This window comes from Electrophorus electricus, chromosome 7 (assembly GCF_013358815.1).
Source record: "Electrophorus electricus isolate fEleEle1 chromosome 7, fEleEle1.pri, whole genome shotgun sequence".
NCBI lineage: Eukaryota > Metazoa > Chordata > Actinopteri > Gymnotiformes > Gymnotidae > Electrophorus > Electrophorus electricus.
Genome location: NC_049541.1, coordinates 5,586,990 through 5,614,062, shown reverse-complemented (window position 1 = coordinate 5,614,062; position 27,073 = coordinate 5,586,990). Strand labels below are relative to the sequence as shown.

The following is a 27,073-nucleotide window of genomic DNA, read 5'->3' as shown; positions in this document are numbered from 1 at the left end:
AACCAAACGTTAACAGGCCCGTATGCCTACTATATTACATAGAAATAGATTATACACAATCTGTTTATCTTTTGGCTGACAAAAACTAAGCTGTGGCCTCCAAATCGAAAATTTTTAAAAAATATTATTTAGCTGTGATTTGTCCAAAATGGAGTAAAAAATTTCAGGTGATTTTAAAGAGTTTAATAATTCCTTTTGGATGTTATAAAAGAAAATGATCCAAAAATAAATTATATTACAAAAAAAAAAATCTCAAAAATGATTTCTACCCTTCAAATATCTGTTTCCACCTTGATACATCTGCACACTGCATTGACTTATCATGCTTCACTTCTACAAATGGATATGACACCGTTCATAACATATGAATAATTGTCAAGATACATCAACAGTACAAAGCTCACGCAGCGCTGACCTTTCATGCTGTCCTCTGGCTGTTGTAAAGAGTTTTCGTGTAATGTCGCCAGTTCCAGCGGTAGTGCATATCCGCGATAAGAAGGACGCTTGATTTCAAACGCCGGACGATTTCCTTGGACTTTTGTTTGTGTGTGTGTGTGTGTGTGTGTGTGTGTGTGTGTGTGTGTGTGTGTGTGTGTGTGTGTGTGTGTGTGTGTGTGTGTGTGTGTGTGTGGAAGCATTCGTTCACGTGCCTCTGATGTCAGTGGCAATGGCTGAGTTAAAACCGAGTAATTGCGGCACCACCAAACTGCCTAGCACGCAAAGTCCGGAGCGAACACTGCAGCCGTTTCTGCGTGGTCGCGCTGCAGCAGAGTTCCGGGCCCTGAGAGATCAAGGAGGCTAAAGGCTTTCGTTTAGTTTCGTGTCGCATACGTAGCTCGCGCGTCGCGTGCGCTGTCGAGTAATGCATGCAGTGTCGTCCTTGGTCAAGGCGCATAATATACGGGCTGATTGTTTTATTCAGTTTAAATTTTACTTACGTAGAAGAATTTGTAAAAGGTGCACGAAACGGTTGGTATACGGGGAGAGATATGTCGGCGAAAGGCGGGGTCACTCGAGGCCAAACGTGCTGGTCTCCTCCACCGCGATGACGAGCTTCTCAAAGAGCATAGTGTAGGAGGGGTACGGAGGAAGATCCAGACGGTTAAAACACGTGTGAGCCCTGAAACAGACCAAAACACGTCCACTCATTTATCAATTTGTTCAGACCCTAAGAAAAACTATTGGAGATACCCAAGGCCATAGAAACTCTATTAGAGATATCCGGGCCATAGGCTAACTTATTTATCAAGGGTGGCTTATTTCAATAGTCATAATATAAATAGCGGTTGACATTACCAATATCTGGATGTGCGTATTTAATAAAAATAATAATTTCTGTCTTAATATATGCAGAAGTACTCCAGTGTATGTTATGGGTGTCATCAGGTGTGGGTCTACAAATACAGGTCTCAGAACATGTCTCAAAACCATGGACAGATAGTAAGATGTCTATCATTTAACAAAAAGGAACCACTTTTTTTCCTCAAAAAACACAGATAGCCTCTCCCTGGGGTTTCCTGTCTGTCACCAAGAACACACAAACTCTTGACACCATGTAATTTTAGGTGACCTAAAGTGCCACTTTACCGACTCCAACATTTAAACCCACTTCCACTTATTATATTGTTTAAGTAATTTGCCCACACATCTGGAACATGAGCCAGTCATTTAGAGACTTTACTGGACCACAGTCCTTAATATGTACAGAAAAGTAAAGAAAGAAGCCATTTTTGTGTTATTACCGACCTACGCTGTGATGCCTAACTAATGCCTGCTACAAAAATTAGAGGCTTTAAAACTACTACCATAAAAATCCCAGAGGGAGGCGGTGGTTACGATCCCTGGGGCAAAGACCCGATTCAGCTCCTTCGTTCTGCTCTGTGGTTTGAGAGGTACCTGGGCAGGGAGGTGACCTTGCCCCACTTCTCGATGCAGAAGCGTCGTAGCCCGTTGCTGCCGCGCAGCGCCGTGAAGCCCTCGTAGGGCACGCTGGACGTGCCCGTCACGAACTGCAGCAGCCGCAGCCTCTGCTCGTTGTTGAAGCGCTCCACCGCGCCCCAGAACCAGCGGATCACGATGTGCCCGTCGTGGTAGCCTGGCGAGGGAAACCCACGGCAGGGCGTTATGGGAGCCGAGTGAACAAAATCGCGACACTTGCCCAGTAACAGTTAAAAACCCGTAGCCTCCAACTCTAGCTCTAGCTAATCGGTGTTGACTGAGGTAACCACGCTTACGGCCGTCGGTGGCAACCGGTCGGCATTCACCGCTCTTTACTTTAGAGTTTTAACATGCGGCATCAGTGTTTTCGCCGAAGCTGTTGTTTTAAATAGTGACGGAAACAATCGACAGTGATTTGTATGGGACGTGGGTGAGGTGTGTCACCTCCTCTGTATTCGGTGTTGCTTCTCCAGTCGTTCAGGTCAATCTCAGCTGTCCCAGCGATGACCAGCTCCAGCTCTCTGGCATCGAATACGGACACCAAACGCGAATCCACCACCTGCAGGCAGATGCACTGGGTCCCAAGGAGGCAGTTCACATGCAATAAATACATCTCCTGATGTAGCAAAAACGTTTTGCGACAATAATCTGAGAATCCTTTTTTTTTTTGCTTTTTGTGTATGTAATGAAACTACTTACAAGTCCATCGACATGAAATGCATAAGGTGTTATCAAAACCAGATAAGTCCAATTTATTTATATAGCACATTTTACAACACAGGTTATAGATGTAATGTTACTTTTTCCATTTATGTAATATTGCTAAAGTGAGACATACTTTCCTTATCAGATACAAATAACTTGGTCCACGCTTTTATTTAATCAAGACAGGGTTACTAAAATGGTCTTCTAATTGGATTATATAAAACATTATCAAATACACTCTAACTTGTGCAGAACGCACCAGCCGGAGTACGTACTAAATCTAGGAAGTTTCACTTCATTAGTTCTGTTCTTCCAGCTCTGCACTGGCGCCCAGTTAAATTTGAATTGACGTTAAAACACTCTTGTTGACGTATTAAGTACTAAATTTTCTGCTCCTACAGCATGTCGGTGAATTCATTGTATACTACAGTCTGTCTCACCACCTTCTCAAAATGCAGGGTTTCTCTTAGTTCCTAGAATTATTATGATTACAGCCCAGGGAAGACCCTTCTCATATAAAGCCCCTCAGTCATGGAACAGCCTTTCAGGTTTAATTCGGGTCTCAGACACACTCTCAATTTTTAAATGGGTGCAATATGGGTGCAATGCAATGTCTCAGAGGATGGGCACCTCAGGACTGTGGTCAGCCTCCGGCTCTCGCTTTTAAGCTCTGCTGCTACAGATAAACCTGCTGACCACTAGCACATCTGCTGTACGCGGACCGTGCATGTGTTGTTCATCTGTACGTCTTTACAGCGACGTGCTACGTAGCTTTATGGACCTTATCTCATATAGTCATTCTAGGTCACGTTCGCTCACTACTGTGGACGGCTCACCTCATAAAAGCCCCGGATCAGGGCCTGCGTCTGCTGCACCACGCCTCGCTCCACCCTCCACTTCACCATCCGCTCAATGTACTCTTTCTTATTCTTCTCTGTCACCTGCACGTTGGCGCCTCCCGATTTCAGCTCTCGCTCCGTCACCTGATGGTGCACAGAGCCAGACTTTGGGCCAAAAGCCACGCCGAGCGTTCTGCGTCGAGTGGTCAACGCCCCTGCTCCTAGAGACCTACTGCTCTGCAGAGTTTAGATCCTGTGCAAATCCTGTACACACCTAACGCATATAACTACTGATTTCAGAAGGCAGTAGTCCTGGTTTTTGGATAGTCCTGCAGGAGCACAGTTGGTGACCACTGATTTAGAACGCATTAACGCGGTTATGGCACTGTAGCATATACCCGCCCGGTTAAATAAACTGAACTGAAGTACAGACGCATTAACGTAATTGTGTCATGGCAAGTGTTTTGTGATCTGACACCCCACCTGGCCGAAGACCTCCTCATTAACGGTGAAGGTAAGATCCAGCACGTCCGTGATGTCGTTGTCCTTCATCCACTGCAGGCTCTGGTGAAACTCCTCATCCAGATACTCCAAATCGCTGAGGTCGGTGGATCTGAGCGAGATGAGGCAACGGAAGGCTCATCAGCAAGGAAGCACTTCCCTGGCATCGTATGGAGGGAATTTCAAAACCGACGAAGCTGGCAGCGGCATTTCCAACTCTGGGTTTACGGGTATCTTATGGGTCACATGTGTGGTCCAGCACAACCGATCACAGACGAAAGAATTCAAAGCACTTACAGTCGGAGGAGAGCCTTGTAAAAGGGTCGGGTGAAGAAAGCATCCAATAGGTACTGGTGGATCAGGGCCAGACCCAGTATACGGCCGCTGAAGCGGAACCTGAACACACAGACACCCACACACACGCAGGTCAGGCCCACCCACATCTGACACAGCTGAGGTGGTCCAAAAGCGAGACATAAGGTTGCATGCTTTGAGCCAGAGAAACCCAGCGACAAAGTCCCCCCCAGGAAGAAACAGAAACAGCAGAAGCCGGCGAGCTGGTGGTCCAACTGTACTCTCATTACCAAAACCATAGAGGTAACCGCGGTTTTACCTGGCTGGCTTGGGCGTCCCAGTAGCACCAGGACGGTTTAAGGTTAGGGTTAGGGTTAAACCTAAACCCTAGCTCGAATGTTACTCGAACACAATGTTACTTTGCAAGGATGCACCAGACATGGACTCTATCCACAGGAAAAAGAGAGTGTCTCACCATTCCAAATGGTTCTCCACAAACGCAGACATGGGGCTTATCTGGACCGTGTAGGTGTCGTTGGCCGAGTATTCGAACAAGCCGTAATAGGGGTTGAACAGCTCCTGAGAGAGCAGGAAGAAGAATTCCCGAGAAGGACCGCTGTAATCCAGACTGGAAATTCAGGGCATGGAGGCGAGAGAACCAGAGAAAACTTTAAGATGACAACACAGATTTGGTTAATGCAAGCTGAAATGAGTAATTACTGCATCACCATATTTATTATTCCATGTATGTTTCAAGTGATATTAATTATTAAAAAAACTCTCTGAATTGTTTAGTCCATACCCTTCCTCTCCGACGAAGGTGATGTAGAGTTTATTCCGTTGGAGTTCTTTGCGTGAATAGGCCATGACCTGGTTAAAAGTGCCTTCCAGTAGGTGATCTCTCCTCACGATCAGTCTGGACCACAGCAGAAGAGCAGCATTAGTTAACCAGCCGAGCTCTGAGTCTTTTACCACTGCATAGCAATGACTGCTGATGGCATTATGTCAGTATGGGTCAATACAGAACAGAAATATTATTGTCTGTATTGGTCCACAATTTGCACTCTGTGGGTTTGCTTGGCCTAAATGTACTTTGCGTGACCGTAGCGTATTCAGGTGACTCACTTGATTTTGCCAGGGCCTTGTCCATAGCCCTTAGCTTCCAGTTTCCTGTAGAAGTTGCGAAGTTTGGCCTCAAAGTCTCTGCGGTAGGGGGCTGGTGCTCGAGCTCTCTGGGTCCCTGTGTAGGCAATCAGAGACCGTGACACATCTGTCCTCCCAACAGGAGAGTACGTTCAGGCATATGAGTGAGTGTGTGAAGTGCCCTAGGTGATAGTGCCCTAGTGCCCTAGTGCCCTAGTGCCCTTCCCCAGCATGGGACCCACCTGGGGAGTTCTGAGGGGAGGAGCCCGGTGAGCAGCGTGGCGAGAAGCTTAAGCCGGGGTGGAAGGCGGCAAGGGGAACGTACGACATGATCTCTTCCTCGAACAAACTGTAGAAACAGACACACACACACACACACACACAAAGCCCAAGTACCCTTCAGTTTGTTATCGCTTGTGTAGCTCACGTGAAGTATGCAGTGCTGCAGTGTTTTGGTCAACTCTGTAATCCCGCAGTCTACTGAACTGAAATGTCAGATCTGTAATCCCACAGTCAACTGAAGTGAATGTTTATTACCTCCGTAAACACCCCATGAGGTCTTTACAATGTGTGTAAACTAGAAGGTAACTCACCTTAGCAGCATGACCAAGTCAGCATCACAGGACAGTTTTTCCAATCTAGAATTGCCCTCTGTGCGAATGTGGTGGACCTTTTCCCTGAGAAGACACACACACACACACACCCCACTTTAGCACTGCACAAATGCATAATCACAACAGTGTAAGGTCTCAAGGAACAAGAAAGGTCAGGAGAAGGTTATAGGTCAGTACTTGAGAGAGTGGTTTCTGGCCAGGCTGGGCTGCCTCTCTTGAAGCACCTCAAAGATGTTAGGTTGCCGGAGGAAGGCTACAATCTTGTCATTGTATGCTATTATGGAAACAAGCATGGTCAGACATAATGCTGATTGTTGTGACATGTATCTAGACCATACAGAACTCTTTAAACGTGTCTGATTGGCTCATTATTTAAGCAAGGCCTTGACTGATAAGCCACATACCCAGCGGCACCGGCTCCTGTTGGCTTTGGTTTCGGATGGCTGCTACTAAGCTGTTGCTGGGCCTCGACAACAGAGACACTCCACGAGTACGGGACACCTCAGATGCCTGCCAGCAACCACACCAAAAAAAATCCATAAAACAACAACACGGAACATGGAAAGAAAAAAACAAGATTCTTTCAGCACTGATAAACTCATTCATTCCTGTGGAACAAAAACAGATGTTTACTACAGATGTTTGTTCCTATTATGATTTACCCTACACCATTGCAATGTTACTTCATTCATTTCTATTGATAGGAGTTAATTAGGAGAAACACTGTACAGCCAAACACCTGAGCATCCTATAGAAGGGTACATTGAGTAGCCCTGCTATAAGATATGCCCTCAGTATACACAGCGCAATATGGGAGATGTGGAAAACACACACACACACACACACCGTGCTGACCTCTCCTGCACTGTAGCTGCGCAGTCTCTGCAGGTGCTGTCGGTGGCTGAGCTGACTGGGCAGTCTGCCATTCTGCAGAGGAATCCGGGGGTCAATGAAGGTCGTGGCACGGCTGTTGTGGTCTACAAAGAATGACTGCACCAGGCCGCACAAACAGAGGGAGAGGAAGCGAGAGAGAGAGAGAGAGAGAGAGAGGAGGAATGTAACCAGGAAAACACCACATCTGTGAGGTTTGTTACTTATGCTGTTTGCTTTCTAAACTCTGCTGTCTAAATATGTGACTTGACTTTCCAAACTCTGAATGAATCACCCCGGCATCCCACTTTCCTGGGTCGAGCTGTACGGCTATGGATTTCCTACGTGTGTGAGACACATTGCATAGGAACGTTTTTATCGGACTTGGCAGCGTGTGTTAAATCCCAAATAAGGAATCACTGCAAATGGCACAACAGTTTTTCTTTTTCCCCTCCACAACACAGGCATGTGAGCGATGTGTCTGCACTGCGTCAGGTGTTTCTCCACTGACCGTGCATGTAAATGTATCGCTCTGCAGAGTTTACTTACGCTCACCGGCAACACTCATTTTGGTCTCTGGCCATGTAAATACAACGACCAAAGTCGAAGACTGGAGCTAAATTCCAGGGCGGGAGAGCCACAGGTGCAGTGGAAGGCAACCCTGCACACAATCTTAGCGTGTACTGCCGTGTGCGTGTTTTCCCGTGTGTTCTGCTAGCTGGGGGCAGTCGTGGTGGTTGGAGCGGTGCTTGCTTCCACCGGGGCCCCAGTCTGCTACCTTTCCCTGAGGGTCTGTTTTGATCTCCCAGCCCCTGGGCAGCTCGGTTTGTGCGTCAGAGAAGCGGTTCAGGAAGGTGACCAGGTCGCGGTTGTGTTGGTAACGCTCGAAGTTCCGCGCATCCCTGCGGATCTTCAGGATCATGTGCTTCAGGCACGAGCTGCTGGTGAACATGCGGTATGCGCCCTACAAGACGGCGGGGACAGAGAGAGAGAGAGAGAGAGAGGGAGAGAGGGAGGAGAACGAGGGAGAGGGAGAGGGAGAGAGAAAGAGAAAGCGATACGATAAGACAAAAATGTGTGCGCGTGCATGTGCGGGGGGTGTGTGCGTGCGCGCGTGTGTGTGGGTGAGTGGGGTTGGAGCTTACGTAATTAGCGTGGAGCACAGTGAAGAACTCGGGGTGTGTGATGAACTTGACGGCCGGGCACTGCAGCAACAGCGTGATTTTGTGACAGTGACTCAGTGAGCACAGGCCATCTCTCCTCGACTCTGAGAGGAATGAGAAGGGCACAGGGAAGAGATATGGGGGCGTGGTCAAAGGAAGACTCCATCCCCATTTACATGCTGACATTACTGATCATGGCAGAAAGCTAGCAGGCGGGGGCAGCATCCCAGAAAGCTGTCCTGAGTGGTCTCTACTAGATTCATCTTTTGGTAACCTGTCAGCATTTGGTGTGAAGCGTCGTTTCCATAGAAAATCTTATCTTAGAATTAGCTGCCCATTAGAGTACTACAGTACATGTGCGTGCATGAGTGTGCTTGTGTGTTTACCGCTTGTCTGAGGCGGTGTGTCTCTCTCTGTGCTGCTGGTCCTCTCGGAGTGGGAGCTACCCCCCTCCGCTTCTCTCCGCTCCTGGGCCATGGTCCTCTGGATGGTCTGATACCTGAAACAGGATCACAGCCCAGCTCCAGCTGTCAAATTGGCTTCGGCACTGGAGGAGAACGTCCTATCCTATCACCTAACTCCAATCCAGGTGAAGAGAGAGACCAATGCCTGTGTGTCGTTCTACAAATTATTTTTTTTTTTTTTTTTTATTTTTACGTAACGCAGGCAGTAAGCACTAGTTTCACATTATAAACATTCACCCTTAAAACTCAAGCAGGAGAGTTATGGAAAACTCCCAAAACTTCAAAAATAACTGTTGGTGCTCTGAAAAGAGTAATCAGAAATGGAACACTTAGAGCAAAGAAGAACCCAGTATGCCCAATCACAAAGAAGAACACAAAGAACGCAGTATGCCCAATCACAAAGAAGAATCGAGTATGCCCAATCACAAAGAAGAACACAGTATGCCCAATCGAACCAGGGTACCCTGGGCAAACGCTAGTCCTACATCCTGCATATATTCCATAAAGGGGAAATCACTCTCTTTTAGGCACTTCAAAAATCTTGTGTAAGGCTTCTCTGTTCTGGGATCTCCTTCTTCCGCTGATGGGATCGCATTGACCTCTCTTGCAATGGCACGTCTAACCACCAGGTGGTACAGGAATGCCCATTTTCACAAATTCCCCGATGTATTTATTTATTTTTGGTAGTGTTTTCACTGAGACGAATAGCCATGACACAGTGCACGTTGTGTGAGACTGAATCATACAACAGGGGAGGCAGTTTTCACTTCCCCTCTGGAACGCTCTGCGGGTGATGCTAGCGCAATCCTGTGCCTTTTACTGACTGCGCAATGCAGCTGGTTGTACTGCACGTCACACTGAACCTCAGCCACGGCGAGAGGCGTGTTACGCTGCTGACTCAAGTGCTGCAAGGCCGCTGAGAGAAAAAAGCTGGTGGGAACGGAGACGTGGGCTCAGGATTCCCGCTCCTGACGCAACAAGCGTACGCGTCGGCGCCGAGGTGAACGGAGCTGGCTCCTAGGCGCGCTCTCACCTACGGTTGAGCTGCTCCATCTGCTGGACTGAGCTGGACCTGCGCAGGCCATCAGGCGTGGCTGGCGCCGTGGGTCTCTGCCAGGTGGTTGTGCGGTTAACGTGGTCGACGTAGAAAACACGGCCATGGCTGTCGATGCGTGCCTCCCAGTCTGAGCATGCATGCACACACACACACACACACACAGAAACGCAGGCCGGAAAAAAGAGAGATGTGGTTTTAGATAAGCGTGGATATGAGTAATATTAACCCACAGCACACATATGTGTCAGAGAACCATATCTATGCAAGTGTGTGTGTGTGAGTGGCAGGGTCATGGCAGCATGCTGTCTCAGTCAGGGTGTGTGTTCCAGCAGGGGGCGCTCACTGGGAGGCAGGGGCTCATCGATGGTGGGGTAGTGGTGAGGGTCGGGTCTCAGTGCAGGGAGCTGGGTCACTGGTGGATGGCTACACGGCAGAGGGCATTCTCCTGCTCTCACACACACACACACACACACGCGCGCGCGCGCGCACACACACGCGCACACGCACGCACACGCACGCACGCACGCGCAAGCACGCACGCACACACACACACACGCGCGCGCACACACGCACAGCCCATTAAAGACTGCCTCTGTATGGCTGGGCCTAAAAATTATATTATGATATCTTTCTAAAATTATAGTAGCGGTTTTCACTGAACTACACATGGACACTTTATTCTCACTGCAGCAATAAAGCTAATGGAAAAATGTCTCAGTAGAGAGAAAACTCTAATTTTGACCCGACCATAAAACTGTGGTTATTTAGTTTCTGAGGTTGTAAAATATATAGACAGATGAGAACTAGAACGCAGCTAATGACATCATCCAGTTTAGCTCAGTGGAATGTGACTTAAAGCCAAACCCCAAATAGCAGAGCAAAGTGTGAAAGTTGATTTAATGTGAGATTACGCTATGCAAAAAAATCTCACACCATGGTAACAATAATAATAGTCTTGTTTTTCAGATAAGGCCTCTCAGACAGTTCAGCATCACTCCCACTAGGGGGCGCCATCTCTTATGAACATCGTGCCTTTGTGCACAATGTATGTGAACCAAACGAAAGCGTATTTCGGCTCATACTCACTCCTGCTGCTCGTCCCAGCTAGCGATGTCACATTACTTCCTCCGATGCTGTGCGGGCTCTGCACATGTGTGGCAGGTGCTTCCTCCCACTGAGCTCTGCTGTCCCCAGGCTCTCGAGATTCCGCCCCCTCACATAGCTCCTCCTCCAGGCCCAGAATGCCATTCAGCAGGTCCACCTCGTCCTCTTCCTCCTGCGAGGAGAAGATGGTGCTCTCGGAGCGGCGGGCGCTGTCCAGTGATGCCGCCCGCATGGGGCCCGCACTCCTCTGCACCATATGACTGCAGCAGGGCACCGGACTGAGGTCACCCTCGCTTTCACCTGGCGACCTCTGACCTCGGACTTGGCCCTCGGCGCCCAGCGGGTGGCCCTCCCCGTCCAGCATTTGGATGAGGTCGGAGAGGCGTTCGTGGGAGCGGCTCCGGGGGAGGGTCCGGCGGGGGCCGGGCATGCCGTTGGGCGTGAGGGCTTGGGGCTCTACGACCGTACCCTCTTCATCATCAACATCCTCCTCCTCTTCCTCAGGTTTGCCGGGCGGCTGCTCGGCCTCGGGATGCTGGGCGCTGTCCGCCTCGATGGTGGGCGACTGGTTAGAGGGCAGGCAGTGCAGCAGGTGATGGATGCGGATGTAGTGCGAGCGCGGCGTCTCGGGCTCGCCGCACGCCGACGCGATCACCGTCTCCAGCTCGGACACGGGCAGCGAGCACGGCCGGGGCTTCCGCCGCGGCGTTGTCCGAATCCGGAGTGGGCAGTTGTCCTCCAGCAACTCCCCGTCTTCCTCCGCCTGGACGGCCTCGGCGGGCTGAAGTTCAGACAGCCCCTCCACGCTCTGCATCTCCTCGTCAGCCACAGCAGGGGGAACCATGGTGCTTTCGGCCACTTCGGCACATGCGCTGGCAGCTTCGGCGCGGTTATCCTCCGGGCCGCCTCCTGCTTGCTCCACGGCTGCCTCTCCTTGCTCCATCTGCTCTGGGGAAGCCTCCTCGCTTCCTCCCCCCTCCTCGGCCCACATCAGGGCCTCCTCCACCTGCTGCACCCTCTCTCCTTCCTCCTGGATCTTGGCATGACCCTCCACTACCTCCGAGGGCGTCGGCGCGGCTCCGCAGCCCGGCTCCCTCTCCACGTCCATGGGCACATCCGTCAGCCCGTCCAGAGGGAGCTCGGGAGCGCCCCGTCCCAGACTCATGGCATCCTCGGCTTGGGGCCGCTCCCCCGACTCTGGCTCCACCCCCTCGGGCTCCTCCGGGGCGGCGACAGACTCTAGGTCCGCGCTCAGCGACGTGTCCTCGTCGTCTGGGGGTCAGAGAGAAGGGTCGAGGGGGTCAGTCGCTTTCGCGTGTGCACCATGGCCTGCTGCAGCGGTACAGTGGACGTGCACGCACCTGGGTGTATGGAAGAGGTGATCTCGAAACGGAACTGCAGCTGCCCGCTAACGTGCTCCGTGGGCAGCCGGCGACCCAAAGTGTAGCTGACCACCCTGTCACTGTGGATGCATGTGGTAGAAGGATGGAGCGAGAAAAAGAAAATAAAGAGAAAATAAAGAGAAATACCCAAGAAACGACGTCAATGATCAGCGTTCGGTTGTTGTTTACGTGACCTTAAGCACCTGTCAGCCACACAAACCCAATTATCCTTCACCTTCATTCGTCACCCCTCATATTGTATATTAATGTTGTATATTACAGGTTACGCTTTATCTGCGGCTCATACCCGATAGCATGCTTCTCCAGTAATCGCTGAACAGGCATGGACAGTTTTCCCAGGAAGCGCTTTATGATGGGTCTGCTCTTAGCAAATTTATCTTTAACCTCAATCTCCAACACATCCGTGGGCAGGGATACAAAATTGAACCGCTGTGGAGATAGAGAGGGAGGGAGAGAGCAAGCAAGAGGGAGATTATTACAGACTTTACAGACCTTACAGACAGAAAGAGACAGAGAAAAAGACCAGGAAAACCAGAGAGAGAGAAGATAGAGAGAAATGTGATAAGATAAGGAATCATTTAGTGCTAACCACAGTAATTGCCCTTTTAAAGTGTGAGCCAAACAGTATTTAACGAATCTCATTCCACAGGGTGTGGAATTCAAATCAGCGAGAAAGGTGAGGAAGTTGTATTATTGAATATGGCGCAGAAAAACTGTTGCCTGTAACGCCAGCACCGGATGGGCCGCGTCGCTGTCCATGGCGCTGAAGGAGAGCCGCCTCCACGTGAAACGTGAGGCGCACGGCCCACGTGGCCATGTGTTCAGCACATGTCCGAATGGCGGGAGCCTGTAAAGCTCCCTTTTTCGTTTTTTATTCTACTTGCTGCTCGCTGCAGACGACACGGAGGCCGGGCAAGGGGCCGGCTCTCGCGTCGGTGTCGGAGCCTGAGCTCTCGGAGAGGTTCGACAACGATGCGCGGGAGGCGGGGCCACGGCCGAACAGAACAAACGTGAGCCATGCTCCCAACTACAGGTGGAGAAATGAGTTCTCCCAGTGTGGGAGGGGGAGGCAGGAGTAAGAAATGGAGAAGGAGAGAGAGAAAATGGCTGAGAAATGGAGAAGGGAAGGATTCTTTACTGAAAAGTGGAACACTGAGAATAGAACTTGAAGCCCCCGTATGATTTCTCTTGGTGTGAGCACTGCCTGAATATGTGCGCACGTGCACGTGAACGTGCACATCTCCTTGTACACATGCCTGTGCACGTATGTAATTCATTGGGAAGCCACTGATAAGACCAGATGTGCTGTGTGCCTGTGCTAGTTATTTTATACACTGAAGAGAGGTGAGTGTGTGTAAGTCTGTGTGTGTGTGTGTGTGTGTGTATATGTGTGTGTGTACAGAATGCAAACCTTCTCCAAAAGCCAAACTGGACATGAAAAGCAGGGGCAGCAGGAGCCTCCAACCCACACGAAGCATCTACACCCCCCATCCTGCCTACTTGCTAATGGTGTATTTCTCAGGGCTGTTCAGGCCCCCAGCTGAAAAGGACTACACTACCCAGCATGCCCTCCCGTCTCTGTTATTCACTCGGATCCATTATAATGCCAGTGCTGGCTCTCACCCATCCAATTTGTGAGCCTGTAGGGTTCCGTTCCCATGGCAACCCTTGCCTGATCTCCCCCTGTGTGGTGAAAGACGGTCACATGATACCTTCCCCTAAACCAATCATTAACTGCATAAGACAGATAATAACAGAGAACAGCATGTTCAATAAGATCATCACTGATGGCTTTCTTTCCCGTAGAGGGTTAGACAATGAGAAGAGCTGCTTGTATGTAGAATGTCCATGTGTGTTTGGGTGCGTGCGTGCGTGTGTGCAGGAGGCAGAGAGATGAGCAATAAAAATGTTGGATTCAGCAATGGCGGAGGTCAGTTGGCAATAAGCCCACTATTCTCCTCCTCCGCTGCGCTCCGCGGAAAGATAAAAAGAAACCCCACCCCCAACCCCCCTCAGTCTTTACCACCCTCTACATCTCTCGTTGTCTTGACCTATTTTCCCTCCCCAGGGCAAACTGCCGACTCCCTCCAGTGCCATCCGGGAGGCGGAGTGGTTGTCCCTCGTCTGGAAGGAGACGCCCTTTCGCCTGAGTGTTGGCGCCTTCTCCCTGTGCCATTGACAGGTAGCTGGGGCCGGGGGGCAGAGGGCCCCTTCTGTAGAACATTTCTCATTGTTTTAGGAGATAGTACAGCGTAGTAAAGCGTAGTAAGTTAGGAAAGCGTCAGGTCCCTGGTTATGCCTGGATCAGAGACTCTGATGACAGGAAATCCTTGCAATTAGACTGCAGCAAAGTAAAAACACGGGTTGTACGCAAAAACTGTGGTATAAATGAAATTACCCGTCAGTTAATATGGAATATAATGTGTGAAAAAAGTGTATTTATGGTACTGTTACAGTTTGGCTGCATTCTCAGGCATATACAGTGCTACGAATGACTTATTTTTATATTGTCTTTGATGTGGAATACCAAATTCCACACACAAGGCCAATAGTGCTTTCTAAACCAAAGCTTACGAACTGTGCTGTTGTTGAATAATGCACAAAGTATTGTGCAATAAAGCATAGTGGAGCTGTGTGTTAAGCACATCTTACATGAGCTATTATTGAAATTGAAACTGAAAAGTGAAACACTGAACCGAATTTAGGATCTAAGTCATAATTTGTGCTGGGGTGTTTATGTGTGTTTGAGAGTGTGTACGGTTGTGCGCGTGTGTATTTGCTGGTCGTGCGCGTGCAGGTAGCGTGCTGCCCCCACCTCTCGCTGCCACACAGGGTTGACGGTGTTGCCGACGATGCCCGATCTTTTCTCCTGGCCGTGGTGAGGTAAGGCTGGGAAGATACTATGTTTGCCTGGGTGGATGGCGATCTTCAGGTAGGGGTCGGGGTTGAAGAACATGCCCTTCTTCAACCCCGTGGCCTGGAAGTCTGACCACACACACGCAGAGGACAGAAGATGAACCGAGGGAAAGCTCTTTAGTGCAGGGAAATTAAATGCCTAAAGTAAAGAACGTCAGAACGTGTTAAAAGCACTTGGCCACTTGTCTTGGCCTGCTGCACCATTGATGGCTCAGCATGGATGTGTGCGGCCAAAAACCGAGCGATTGTGGGAGTGCGTTTGTGCTGCGGTCCATGCAAGGGGACAGTCTGTACTTAACATGTACCAGCTTGTAAATCACTGACCTGAAGCATCGCTGTAGTGATCAATAACAACATGCCCACCCCCAGCCCCACCTCCTGCTTCCCCCCGGAGACACTAAAGATAGATACTAACCGAAAACTTATCAAGACTCATTATTGTCCTGCTAATTGGAGAATGTGAGCATGGCTGTTGCTATGGCGACGCATGCCCCCCCCCCCACACACACGCACACATATGCACACGCGCTCTCTACCTGAAAGAGAGAAGCTGATGAGTCTTCTGCTGCCCTGACTCTGAGGCACATCGTCCACGGCAACCGGTTTGAACACCTGTGGGGAGGGAGAGGGAGTGATCGGGGAGGAAAAAGTAGGTGATCAAAACAAAGACAAAGAGAGAAAGGTAGTGTATGAGCGAGGCAGAGGGATGCACACACACACGGGCACACACAGACTTAGAGACAGATAGCAGGTGATCTCACTAGGGAGAGAAAATATTTAAGTCACCCACACCTGTACGCCTCCACGCAGTCTGCAGAAGATGAAATTCCACCTATGGTAAAAGCAGAGCCATTGCACACTCATACCAAGAACCGCCTACATCGTCATGTTTCACAGCTGTTGACGGCCAAATAATCCAGAAAACTGGGCCTTCCCTTTTACCACAACAGACGGGCCAAGCTCGACGGCATGACTTGCATGTCCCTGTTATAATATGGCAGGACTGTGACAACACAGAAGAGCTGCAGGGTTTGTTAGCTCATTGTTAATCACGACAGTGGCCTTTTTAAACACATATATGACAAAAGGCTGCAGCAGGCAAATGAGCCCTCCTAACGAATCAGAACTGTTTGTGTTGTGTGCTGTGAGCACACTGGCCAATCACAAACATTCCAGATGAGTGTTCTGTGGGTTTGATGGATCACGGCATTCACATCGATCCAATAATATCCAATAATAATCATATCAAATAATAGTGGTCAAAATAATGCAGGATGGTATTCAGCATGTATGTTTTAATATATTGCCTGACACAATGGCAATATGTTGCAATATAATCACAAAATAAATCAAAGTATAACAGTACTTTACTTTTGTCTGTATTGTACAGCCTAACCAAATAATGGATAATTTGATCTTGGTAAATGTGGGATTCTGAGTTGTGTCAATCTCTAGAGAGAGAGGGCCAGAGGTCAGAGGTAATTTAGATTGAATCCATCAGGAATAATAACCAGTACTGAACCCAATATTAATGGGCTCAAGATGACCAGTGTCTCTCTGGCATGTTGGAGTAATCTTCACTCATCTGCACAGGAAAAAAACAGGTCCTCAAAAAAACCCATGATGAAATGCAGTCAAAGTCAAAAGTGCAGTGTTCTCCTCTCAGGCTGATTGAAATTTGATATCTGTGCAGTAATCTCAGCCTTAAAGCCTCAAAGCCCGTACTGTGATGTGTAAGGTCAGAGGTCGGAGCACCGAATGATGGTTTGCGTACTGGGAAGTCTGGTAGGGGAGTGGTATGGTGGTAATTATCTTTTTTTTCTCCTGATGTTGGGAAACAGGATGTACATCCAGAGATTGCACAAATGAGTTTGTGCACACACATGCACACACTCATGCACGCACGCACATACCGGTGCTGACGGGTTCCTCACAGTCACGCTGGGCGTGGTGGCTCTCAGTGCGCCACTGACCCCGTGGTAGTACTTAAAGCAGATCTTCGTCTCCGCTGAGAGGAAGAGGAAGAGGAAGAGGAAGAGGAAGAGGAGAGTCCAAAAATTATTTGGCATCAGGACCTCCCGTGTAACCACCATTCACCAATGGCACGGTGACCTCTATGAGCTTTAACCAGAGTTAACTGACTTAATTAGACTGGACTGATTACTAACCAGGCCATGGTCGACTGTTTCTGATGAAAGATTCAGGATCCGTGGCCAGTGTCCATATTATTTGTTTTATTCCAAAAGTTAATGTGTAAACTGATTCTAGACCAGCTGCCCCAGCAATCTACCCTTAAGATGACCCTGGTGTCAGCTAAATTAAATTCTCTTATAGAGAATTAACCTTGAAAATGTGCATAAAAATTTAAAACATATGAAGGTTCCCAAATGATACTTGTACCCTTATGGTAGAGGAAGAACGATTTCTCTCTGTCAAGGTTTTTATGACTGCATTGATATGAGACAACCCGTTCTGAGGTTTTGACTTTTAAAATAAGAGCGTCTGGCTTTCACAGGAAGCGGACGGTCCTTTTCTCATTCCTACCATCTGACCTGACTGAATGAATCCAACCTGATGACAGCATTCTTTATTAAGCACATCCAAAAAAAGACCTGCACGAATCCAAACGTGGAAGCAGTATTCATTATACTGGCCGAGTGCTGAGTGTTGCATTCAGATGTTAGCTAAAATTAGCAAACGCTCATGCCGACACACACCTGGGACACACACACACACACACACACTCATAGACAAAAAGAGACATGAAAACAGACACACAAACATTCAAAAAACATTCAGTGTTGCATACAGACACACACAAAGACACTTAAGCACACAAAGGCACACACAAACACACTCACACACCTTTAAATGGATTAGTTTATAGCCTCATTAATTCTGCACAGCCGATGGCTGTCAGCAGAAGCACTTCCTGTTACCAATATGGCTGATTGATAGGAGAGAGCCCTGTGGCTGAGGCAGACTCTCTGGTAAGAACACACACGGTTTGTTCGTGAAAACGAGAGTACGCAACAACGAAAAACAAACCAGGGTCCTAAATCTTCATGAGAAAAACACAGCATGGTGTTCCACACCGAAATATCTGCCTTAAAAGTGGGGGAATGGAGTCAGACAATAAAGTTTCACAGCTTCGGTTTCGGAAATTTCAGAAGCCGCCTTTGAAACGCCGTTTAGCAAATTGGGCGAATGGTTACACCACAGCTGTGTCCACGGCAGCTGTGCACCACATACTGATGTCTCTGCAGTCTTACAGATATGTCCCTGCACTCTTAAAGAGATGTCCCCATAGACTTAAGATGTCTCTGCAGTCTTAAAGAGATGTCCCTGTACTCTTAAGATGTCTCTGCAGTCTTAAGAGGTGCTCCTGCAGTCGTAAAGTTTCCTCGTAGTCTTTAGAAGATGTCTCTGCAGTCTTAAGGAGATGTCCCTGTAGTCTTATGGAGATGTCCCTGTAGTCTTAGGGAGATGTCTCCATAGTCTTAGGGAGATGTCCCCATAGTCTTAAGGAGATGTCGCCGTAGTCTTAAGGAGATGTCCCCGTAGTCTTATGGAGATGTCTCCATAGTCTTAAGGAGATGTCCCTGTAGTCTTATGGCGATGTCCCCGTAGTCTTAAGGAGATGTCCCTGTAGTCTTATGGAGATCTCCCTGTAGTCTTAAATGACCATATTGACTCTTCATGCTTGGCTAACATAGACCCTGTTGAGCCCTGCGTGCCCCAAACATCAGCATGATCACTTCTACACACCTGCATTTTACTCTGCCTCGTTTAACTGAAATGGTTTGTGGGTGTGTGTGCATACGTGTGTGTGTGTGTGTGTGGTTCACATAATCATATTTGAGACTAATCACTTATTCACTAGTCACTTATTCACTATTCACTTACGCTCAACAAAGTAGGAGTTGGCTTCGATCTTCCACACAATTTGGCCTTTGTGAGACCCGTTCACACCGCGGTTCTTGTAGTCTAGAAAGTTCTCCGACAGCACCTCGTCTGAAGAGGAGAGAACAATGCATAGGGGAATGAGAGAGTGGTCTTTTTGTGTCACGGGCCCTTCCTGAGGGGAGCACGACCACTTTGTGAGTGACTCGCAGATGACTAATATCATGCAAATTTGGCGGCTCGCAATTAATTTGTCATTCATAATAAAGATGGGAGCAGCGTTAGCTAAAAATGTGAATTTGCACGATTAATGGATTAGTGTGTGCATCAAGATCCAACGCACTCCATCGCACACACAGGCACGCACACATGCACGCGCGCACACACACACACACTCACACACACACTCAAACTGTGTGATGAAAGACTGGAGAGATTAGAGCGATTTACAGGATCTGAACTCCCGAGCAAGAGCTGGGAAAGAGACGGATTTACAGCTCGCCCAGTCTGCCTCGCTGCTCCCGTTCTCTGTCCAACCTCATCCCGCCTCCATCTGACACACTGGCCGGGCCCCTCAGTCCCTGTCTCACCACATCTGTCTCACCACATCTGTCTCACTGCAGCTCTCGACTGAACTGAATACGACGACTTTGTGCTGCGAGTACAAAGCCGCCGCACGGGGCCGTGCCTCGTGAGGTGTTTGTGCTTGTAAAGGAGCACGCAACACGGAATGAAAACAAGCGAGCCAGCATTTAGACGAAAAAGGGCTAGTGCAAAGTCAGTCATTGAAATAAATAAATGCAAGTACGTGTAAGAAAGGAGTAGGAGGAGTGGTAAACCACGCTATCTGCATGAGCGCTCAGCCATTATTCCACATTATTTCCCATCTCAGCCAATTAAAATTCTGTGGAGTGCGAATCAAAACAAATCTGTAAAAACGCAGGAACGGCATGTTTGTAGTGCTCTCTCACTTTTCTCTCTCTCTCTCTCTCTCTCTCTCTCTCTCTTTCTCAGCCTCCCCTCCCCACCTCCTGTCCCACTCACCTATGAGATACATGCCGATCCAGTCGCCGGCGTCCACCTCCTCCTTGATGTCCCAGGTGAGGGTGATGTCTGGCGACTGGCCAATGGCGTAGTGCGACGCGCTGGCCGTCAGCGCGGAGTGGCAGTGCGATGTCACTAGGTCTGTGTCGCTGGTGGAGCGCGCCGGTCCTGCCGCTGCCGCCTCGCCGCCACTGCCCTGCAGGTCGACGTCGGGGAACTGCTCCGGGCCGAAGCTGTGCCGGATGGGGTCCTTGCTCCGGCGGCGGCCTTGCGACGATCCTGACAGCGAGGCCATGGCTGCCAGCCCGAGAAACCGGTTCTGGTACAAGTTCTGGGGGAGGAGGAGGAGGAGGAGGAGGAAGAGGAGGAGGAAAGACAGAGGGTAAGTGAGCATGACATATGGCCCCATCACAGTGCATCATCTACATACCCCAGCTTGCCAGATTTAGCTCGTGAGCTAATTATCAAAACTCTTCATGCTGATCTGGTGTGTTAGAGCAGGAAAAAGAGAATAAAAACATAGTTCATAAGTCCCCCCAGGGCTGGGATCAAGACCTAACATTTTTCCAGGAAAATAAAAACCGCATCTTGTATTGGCAAATGTTGGGAAATCTCGCAGGCAGGCCAGTCATGGTATAACCATGTCCCAGAGCTATGAGACCTAGCAGGGGACTGATCTTGGTCACCCAAGAGACAACAGAGAGCGGAACACAAAGTGGAAAACCACAGGCCAGCAAAGCAGTTGATCAGGGAACAAAAGAGGGGAATTACAGCTAGTGCGCCCTAGAGACAGGACCAAGTGAATTAAGAGCCTGTTTTCTACATATAGACTGAACCTGACTACCTTGCCAATGGCGATCTTACACAGGATATCTGTGGGGTTAATCCTGTACTGCTCCGTCCCAGTCCCAAGTTTCTGGAGAAACACGTTTTCGAGATTTTCCTCAAGATGTTCTTCAAACAAGCCAACAAGTCAGCCAACAAAACACGGAACCAGAAGATAGTCGATGAGAGATGCACATTTGGAGTTTGCCTCTTTCCTTATTGTCCACGTAAGACCACACAGAACATGGATGGCTGCTGTTCCCTCGACCTCGGTGCGCGCTGTGACAGGAACTCTCGTCTTTTTTCCACCGAAGAGCCGGGACTTGCCCAAACCCTCCGATAAAAGCACGGGCTGAATCCGCGGGGAGTCTGCATGGTAAATACTGTGTGCCGCACTAGGCAGACAGCCTGACAGCGTTTGGAACATGCTGAGGAGTGCAATATTTGGCAGGGAGGGGGTTCTTTTGAATTTGTTCATGGGGATGTGCACATGATTGTGGGGGAGTGGGGAGACTAACCATAATCATGCCAATCCTCTCTGGAATGGAGTGCTGTTTTTCTACAGTGAAGTAGGTAAGCGCAAAAAAAGAGAGACAGAGAGAGAGAGAGAGAGAGAGAGAGACACAACAAGGAGGAACCAGCTTGAGCTTTGCACTAGGATCTGAAACATTGCTTCTTCTACCACATGGACACACGTGGAGGTCTCTGAAGAGCTGGTCTGCTCTCTCCTCTATTCAGCCATCTGTCTGAGAGGGTCCTCCAGCTCCATCTGCCTTGTCAAAACTCAAACTTTGCATATGTGTGTGTGGGGGGGTTGTGACAACCTGATTTTATGCTATCTTCATCACTCTCAATTTGCAGAGTGGACCATCCACTCTGGGTCTGGCCCCCACTCTTTGTGTGTGAGCTAGCTTGTCGTCCTGCCCTCACCTGCTAACCTCTGTCTGTCTGCACTCCTGTCACGTTTTCCTGTGCTTGTGTCTTCACTTCCTTGTCTATTACTTCACTATATACCACTGCGATATGCAAAAGCAGCTAACCAATGAATGAAAAGGCAGCCAGCTAGCGTGAACTGTGCTAGTGTGAACTGTGTTATCACCGCCCATTAGCAGTCGCTGGTGATTAGTCTTCCTGGGTCTATGTGTTCATTACACATAGTGGACAACCAGATTTCCTGCCTCTGTGTCTGGAATTGGGAAAAGAGGAAGCATTTGCATTGTGCAGTAAACACAGCAAAAAAGCCTAAATATGCCAATCGCAAACTCCTCTTCGAAACCCTCCATGTAACATTTGGTATTTTGAACCCAATATAAAGTTTATATAAATGAGCTTGTTTATATAATATATACAATATGTACTATATATGTGTTTACTATATACATGATATTGTGTGTGTGTGTGTGTGTGTGTGTGTGTGTGTGTATATATATACACAATATCACGTCTATATAAAAGAACTCCAATGACCAAAAGACTAAAGACTTCATGGCCTCTTTTCATATACAACAACCAATTCAGCACAATTAGCCAGTTTCTTTGTTTCGGTGTTCCTTTAGCAGTCACACTCTAAGTGACATGGAAAGAGAGGTCATATCGCATTAATGCCGTTATGCAAAAAAACAACAACCTTCCCTTCTGCTCCCTGTGACACAATGACAGGGTGTGCACCTGTTAATGCCTACATACTTAAAAAAAACCTCCCCTTCTGCTCCCTGTGAAATGCATGATGGCTGTGCTTGCACCCAACAGGGCTAACTCCACTAGATTAAGGGTGCAAGTTTGGGGTTGGGTGCATGCCAGCGTGCAGTTGGAGTGCGAGGAGGAGACAGCGCACATTGCAAAACTGGAGCAAAGCTACCAAGACTACAGCCGCACCACAGACTGGGGCCCTGGTCAGAGACACTTTTTGCTTCTGTAACATTCCTAACATTTGTTTACCTCGGGGTGAAATGAAGTTTAGACTCGAAACTGAAGGGGGGGGGGGGACCTGCTGCAAGTGCATGCAATTACAATTCCATCTGTTAGCGTGCTACAGATTTGGGATGCTAGAGGTGGCTGGAGCTTGGTGGTATGTCGAGGATGAGCATGTTAGGGTTCTGAGCATGGCATGGCTATAAGAGTGCTGGCCGTACCTGTGGTCTGATTTGGCAACACTGCCATCAAGACACCAACTAGGCACCCTGCGCCAACACATGAGCAAACTGACTGAGATCAGCTGATGATGTGTGCGTGTGTGTGTGTGTGTGTGTGTGTGTGTGTGTGGGGACGAGGAAGAGCTAATCACAGCATGCTATACTGAATATTATACTGTACTGGAAGCTGCCACACAGCACTGAGATAAAAGCAACACAGCAGTTTAAACTAATTGTAGTTACATTTATAGCTAATTGTAGAAAAAGTAAAATGATGACTGAAAGAGATAAGCTTAACCCAACGCTTTTCATTTAGGAACTGAAAGACAAACTGGGTGATGAATTTCTTCTGAGAGCTTCAGCAATTTAATAAAAAATCCAAATAAAAGGGGAAATGAAATGACTGTGGTGATTTCGTATAACGCGCATCCGTTCTAGACGGAGTTGAAGGAGACCCCTCATATGCTTGCTCTCATACAGCCGTCAAAGCTGGGACTACTCGCTGGGTTCAAAGCAGGTCACGTGAAGAAATGAGTAATCTAAGCACAAAAAGTAAATAAAAATATTGTGCAATATTGAAGTTTCTTTAAGACAGAAAGCACCGAAATTGACTTTCTGAAATCAAAACTGAAGTTCTTAACACGAACAACACGTCTCAGGTTCGAGATGCTTTGGCTGGTCCCTGTCATTTCAAGAAACAGGCAAGGTCCTTTTGCCGTTTACTTATTTAAAAACCCTTCCATTTCCTGATGCAGTAGCCTTGAGCTGTGACGTGCTGGAAGTCACCGGAACCTCCAGTGAGCGGGTCTTCATGCACGAGCCTAACGGGCCCCCAACGTAGCTACCATACACAAGTCCAACGCCACACCGCAAAAGGAATTATCATCAATATGCCCCCACAAGTAGGCCGGGTTAAGACTCCAAGAATCGGCCCGTAACTCTAACTCCTCCCGATACATGGAACCACGTCCACCTAGCATGTCAGTACCTTCTCATAACTCGCCAGTGTCACGTGGAGAACCCCTCCCCGCCTCCCTCTGCACACAGAAAGAGGTTACGGCTGGGGCGTGCCACGCTAATGTTCTTCGCGCAGGATCGCGGGTCTACAGTTCCCACGCACGTCCACGCTCAAGCACATCGACACAGGGTTACAGGAACTGTATATAAAGGATGTGCGCCCACAGGAATTGTCTCCCTCCTTCCCATCTTGCTGTGCTTCTCTCATCCTCCTCTCTGCACCCATCCCAGCCCAGCCCAGAGATGGCAGCAGGGAGAGACAGAAAGTTCTAGAAGCTAGCTTCTAAACGTCAATAAAATGTGCTTTAGCTCACTCCCCCCAGGTTACCTAATTCTCTCTCTCTCGTTCTCTCTCTCTCTCTCTCTCTCTCTCTCTCTCTCTCTCTCCTTCTTTGCCTGCTGTAGCGCTCTTTATTTCAGTCAAATGAGCACCATTCTCTTTTCTGCTCATTCTCTTCTTGGCTGTGTGACTCATGGCTCCATGCATCTTTAAAGTGAAGAGTCTGTCTGTGTGTGTGTGTGTGTGTGTGTGTGTGTGTGTGTGTGTGTGTGTGTGTGTGTGTGTAAGTAAGAATGTGTGGTCTGACCACTCCAAAAGTCTCCAGTCCACTCTCTGGCCCTATGAATCCCACAAATGCCAACGGCAAAACACATGCAACTCCTTTCAGGTATTCCAGTTTCTGTGGCTCCTGTGTTACAGAGCAGTGAATTGGCGGTTCCATATCTAAACTGTGTGGCCTTTTCAGGAATCAGGGCCTCTTTCTACACTGCAGTGCTGTGTAGAACATTATAAAATCTTTCCTGCCTTTTTGATTTAGTGATTTTGATTTAGCCTTTTATCTTTTCCAGCCATTTAGAGGCTGTCAAAGAATTCATATTCATAAGTAAGTTTGAAACAGCTAAACTCATAATTAGTATTGCCCAGTATTTGGCAGTGACAACCCCACTATAACACTGATTGTCTTTGTCACTGTAACATAAAAATTGCAAAAACAAAGGTATAGGAAAGTTTCTACCACTGAACTACACTGAATTTTTAATATGTCAGCTTACAGCAGCAAGTAAAAAGAAACTGGCCCTGCTAGTCAAAACACACACACACACACACACACACACACACACACACACATATATATATATAAAGATAGAGAGAGAGAGAGATTCAAAATTGTAGCAAAGTACACAGAGAAACATATATATGGATATAGTTTTACATATAAACACATGGAGCACAAATTGTGCAATAAGGGCATAACACAGGCAGGGCTTGAACTGGCAACATTCTGATTACTAGTCACACACCTTGACCACTGAACAACCATTTTCCTTCCCAGTAGAGCTGAATATATAATATTCCTGAGCTGTCATTACCTGCCTCTCTTTAAAAAAAATAATATTTTTTTAATTCAATCTAAACTAGCAGACCCAAAATGAATATAGGCACTGAACTTAAAAAGCAATATTCACATGACATGAACTGTTAATAGAAAACCTGTAGCAGCTGATATGAGTTCATGTGCATATAGCTTTTCTGGTTTAAAGATAGTACACTATGATCATAGACCTGCACAGAGAGACAATTAAATGATAAGATAAATGAGAAAGAGAGAGGGCAAGAGAGAGAGAGAAAGAGAGAGAGAGGCCAAAACTACTGTGATTTGTGGGGATGAGTAGTGGACTATGAGATTGGCCTACCTGCCTCTTGCAGATTAAACTCGTCTCCCTTTATTAGACTGATTTAATCAGTCTGAAACCAAGTTAGCGCCTGTAGCCACAGACGGTCACTTGCTAAGTAATATACCCTAGGAAGTCACACAATCCTGTCAGGGACCGCTCTTTTGGCAGGAAGTGCGTCGGGCCTGCAAAAGCACGCAGCTCTGTATCTCTGCTTTAGTGCGGATCAATAAAGGCGCGCCTGAGGAGTCCCTTTTCAAAGCGGTCACAGCCCGATCGATGTTAACCCGCGCCAGCCCCACTCCCCGGCTTTGGCTTTTCACATCCCAAACGCTCTCGGTTTGCTCCGGTCTGAAAAAATCAACATGCTTCGGAACTCGGTATGCTACACATGTGGAGGGATGAAGTTTGAAAGGAAATTTGGCACTCTTTTTTTTAATGGATCTAAAATATACAACATTCAACGAACCCTATTTGTTACCGCATTAATACTCTTACCCATTCTATACTCTTTATGACAGTGTCATTCAGTGAAGTAGACGTCCAGTGTAAAAAAGAGCGTCTAGCTAATGATTTTAGTGATAAGTACTAATTTAGTAAAAAGCATGGCATCTTTAATAAACCTTTTGGGCTGTTTTCCACCATTTATGCTGTTGGACTACTAGGAGCCGTAGTATTGCCTTCAGGTGTATAATAACCTAAATGTATAGTATGATTAAAATTAGAGTGCGACTACAGCGATGAAGCCCTTGAACGAGAATCGTGTGGATCAAATTATTGTCCAGAAAACTGCTACACTGCAGTCTTGTGAATGTTTACATTAATGCATATTACAAAGAAATGTCAACAAGTATTACACAGTTTATTGAATGATGTAGCGCATTATTAAAACCCTGTAGTTTCCTCTGCAGTATGGTGTTCTAAGACAAAGACGGTATACATTTCAAACTACGTTTGAGCAGGTTCAGTGACAAGCCGTCCGAAACATGAGCAACACACACACACACACACACACACACACACACACACACACACACACACACACACACAAGGACAATCGAGGCCGCTTGTCCCGGTTGGATGTCGAAACATCACGGCGCATGGCAGCAAGAAATCAGCGATGTGAACAACGCGACATCCGTTAAAAACACACACACATGGAAAATTCAAACCTTTGTTGCATTTGAAATGCATTACAAAAAGGTCTAGTAAAACAACAAGGTGAGTTATTACCGCTCACTCACCTGTGTCAGTATCACCTGGCGGTGAATCATGTCCAAATGCAAAGCCCTCAGTTTGGCTTGGCCATGTCCAGTAATTGAAATCCTACACAACCCATACCCGCCATCCGGAAAGGTGCTCTCCTCAGCATCACGTTCGCCTTGTTGGCTACAATGCTGATGGACGACGCTGCATCCTTCGCTTTTTTTCCTGGGTACCAGCAACCTGCAGCCAATGGAATGGGAC

At 48.0% G+C, this 27,073-nt stretch overlaps 1 protein-coding gene across 1 annotated transcript; it reads right to left on the bottom strand.

Annotated features, from left to right (window-relative positions):
* Positions 1-569: 569 nt before the first annotated feature.
* Positions 570-27,073, bottom strand: hecw1b (HECT, C2 and WW domain containing E3 ubiquitin protein ligase 1b). Its single transcript, XM_035527826.1, has 28 exons — positions 26,851-27,073; positions 19,959-20,289; positions 18,918-19,025; positions 16,925-17,019; positions 15,548-15,623; positions 14,911-15,080; positions 12,382-12,524; positions 12,054-12,154; positions 10,675-11,964; positions 9,932-10,033; positions 9,565-9,715; positions 8,454-8,566; positions 8,050-8,171; positions 7,683-7,868; positions 6,890-7,024; positions 6,439-6,544; positions 6,212-6,308; positions 6,014-6,097; positions 5,663-5,769; positions 5,403-5,517; positions 5,080-5,193; positions 4,753-4,905; positions 4,281-4,379; positions 3,966-4,095; positions 3,480-3,626; positions 2,383-2,497; positions 1,897-2,095; positions 570-1,120 (listed from the first exon to the last, which is right to left on the bottom strand). Exons 1-28 carry the CDS (start codon positions 26,878-26,880, stop codon positions 1,009-1,011), a joined length of 4,731 nt encoding a protein of 1,576 aa, XP_035383719.1. The 5' UTR covers positions 26,881-27,073; the 3' UTR covers positions 570-1,008.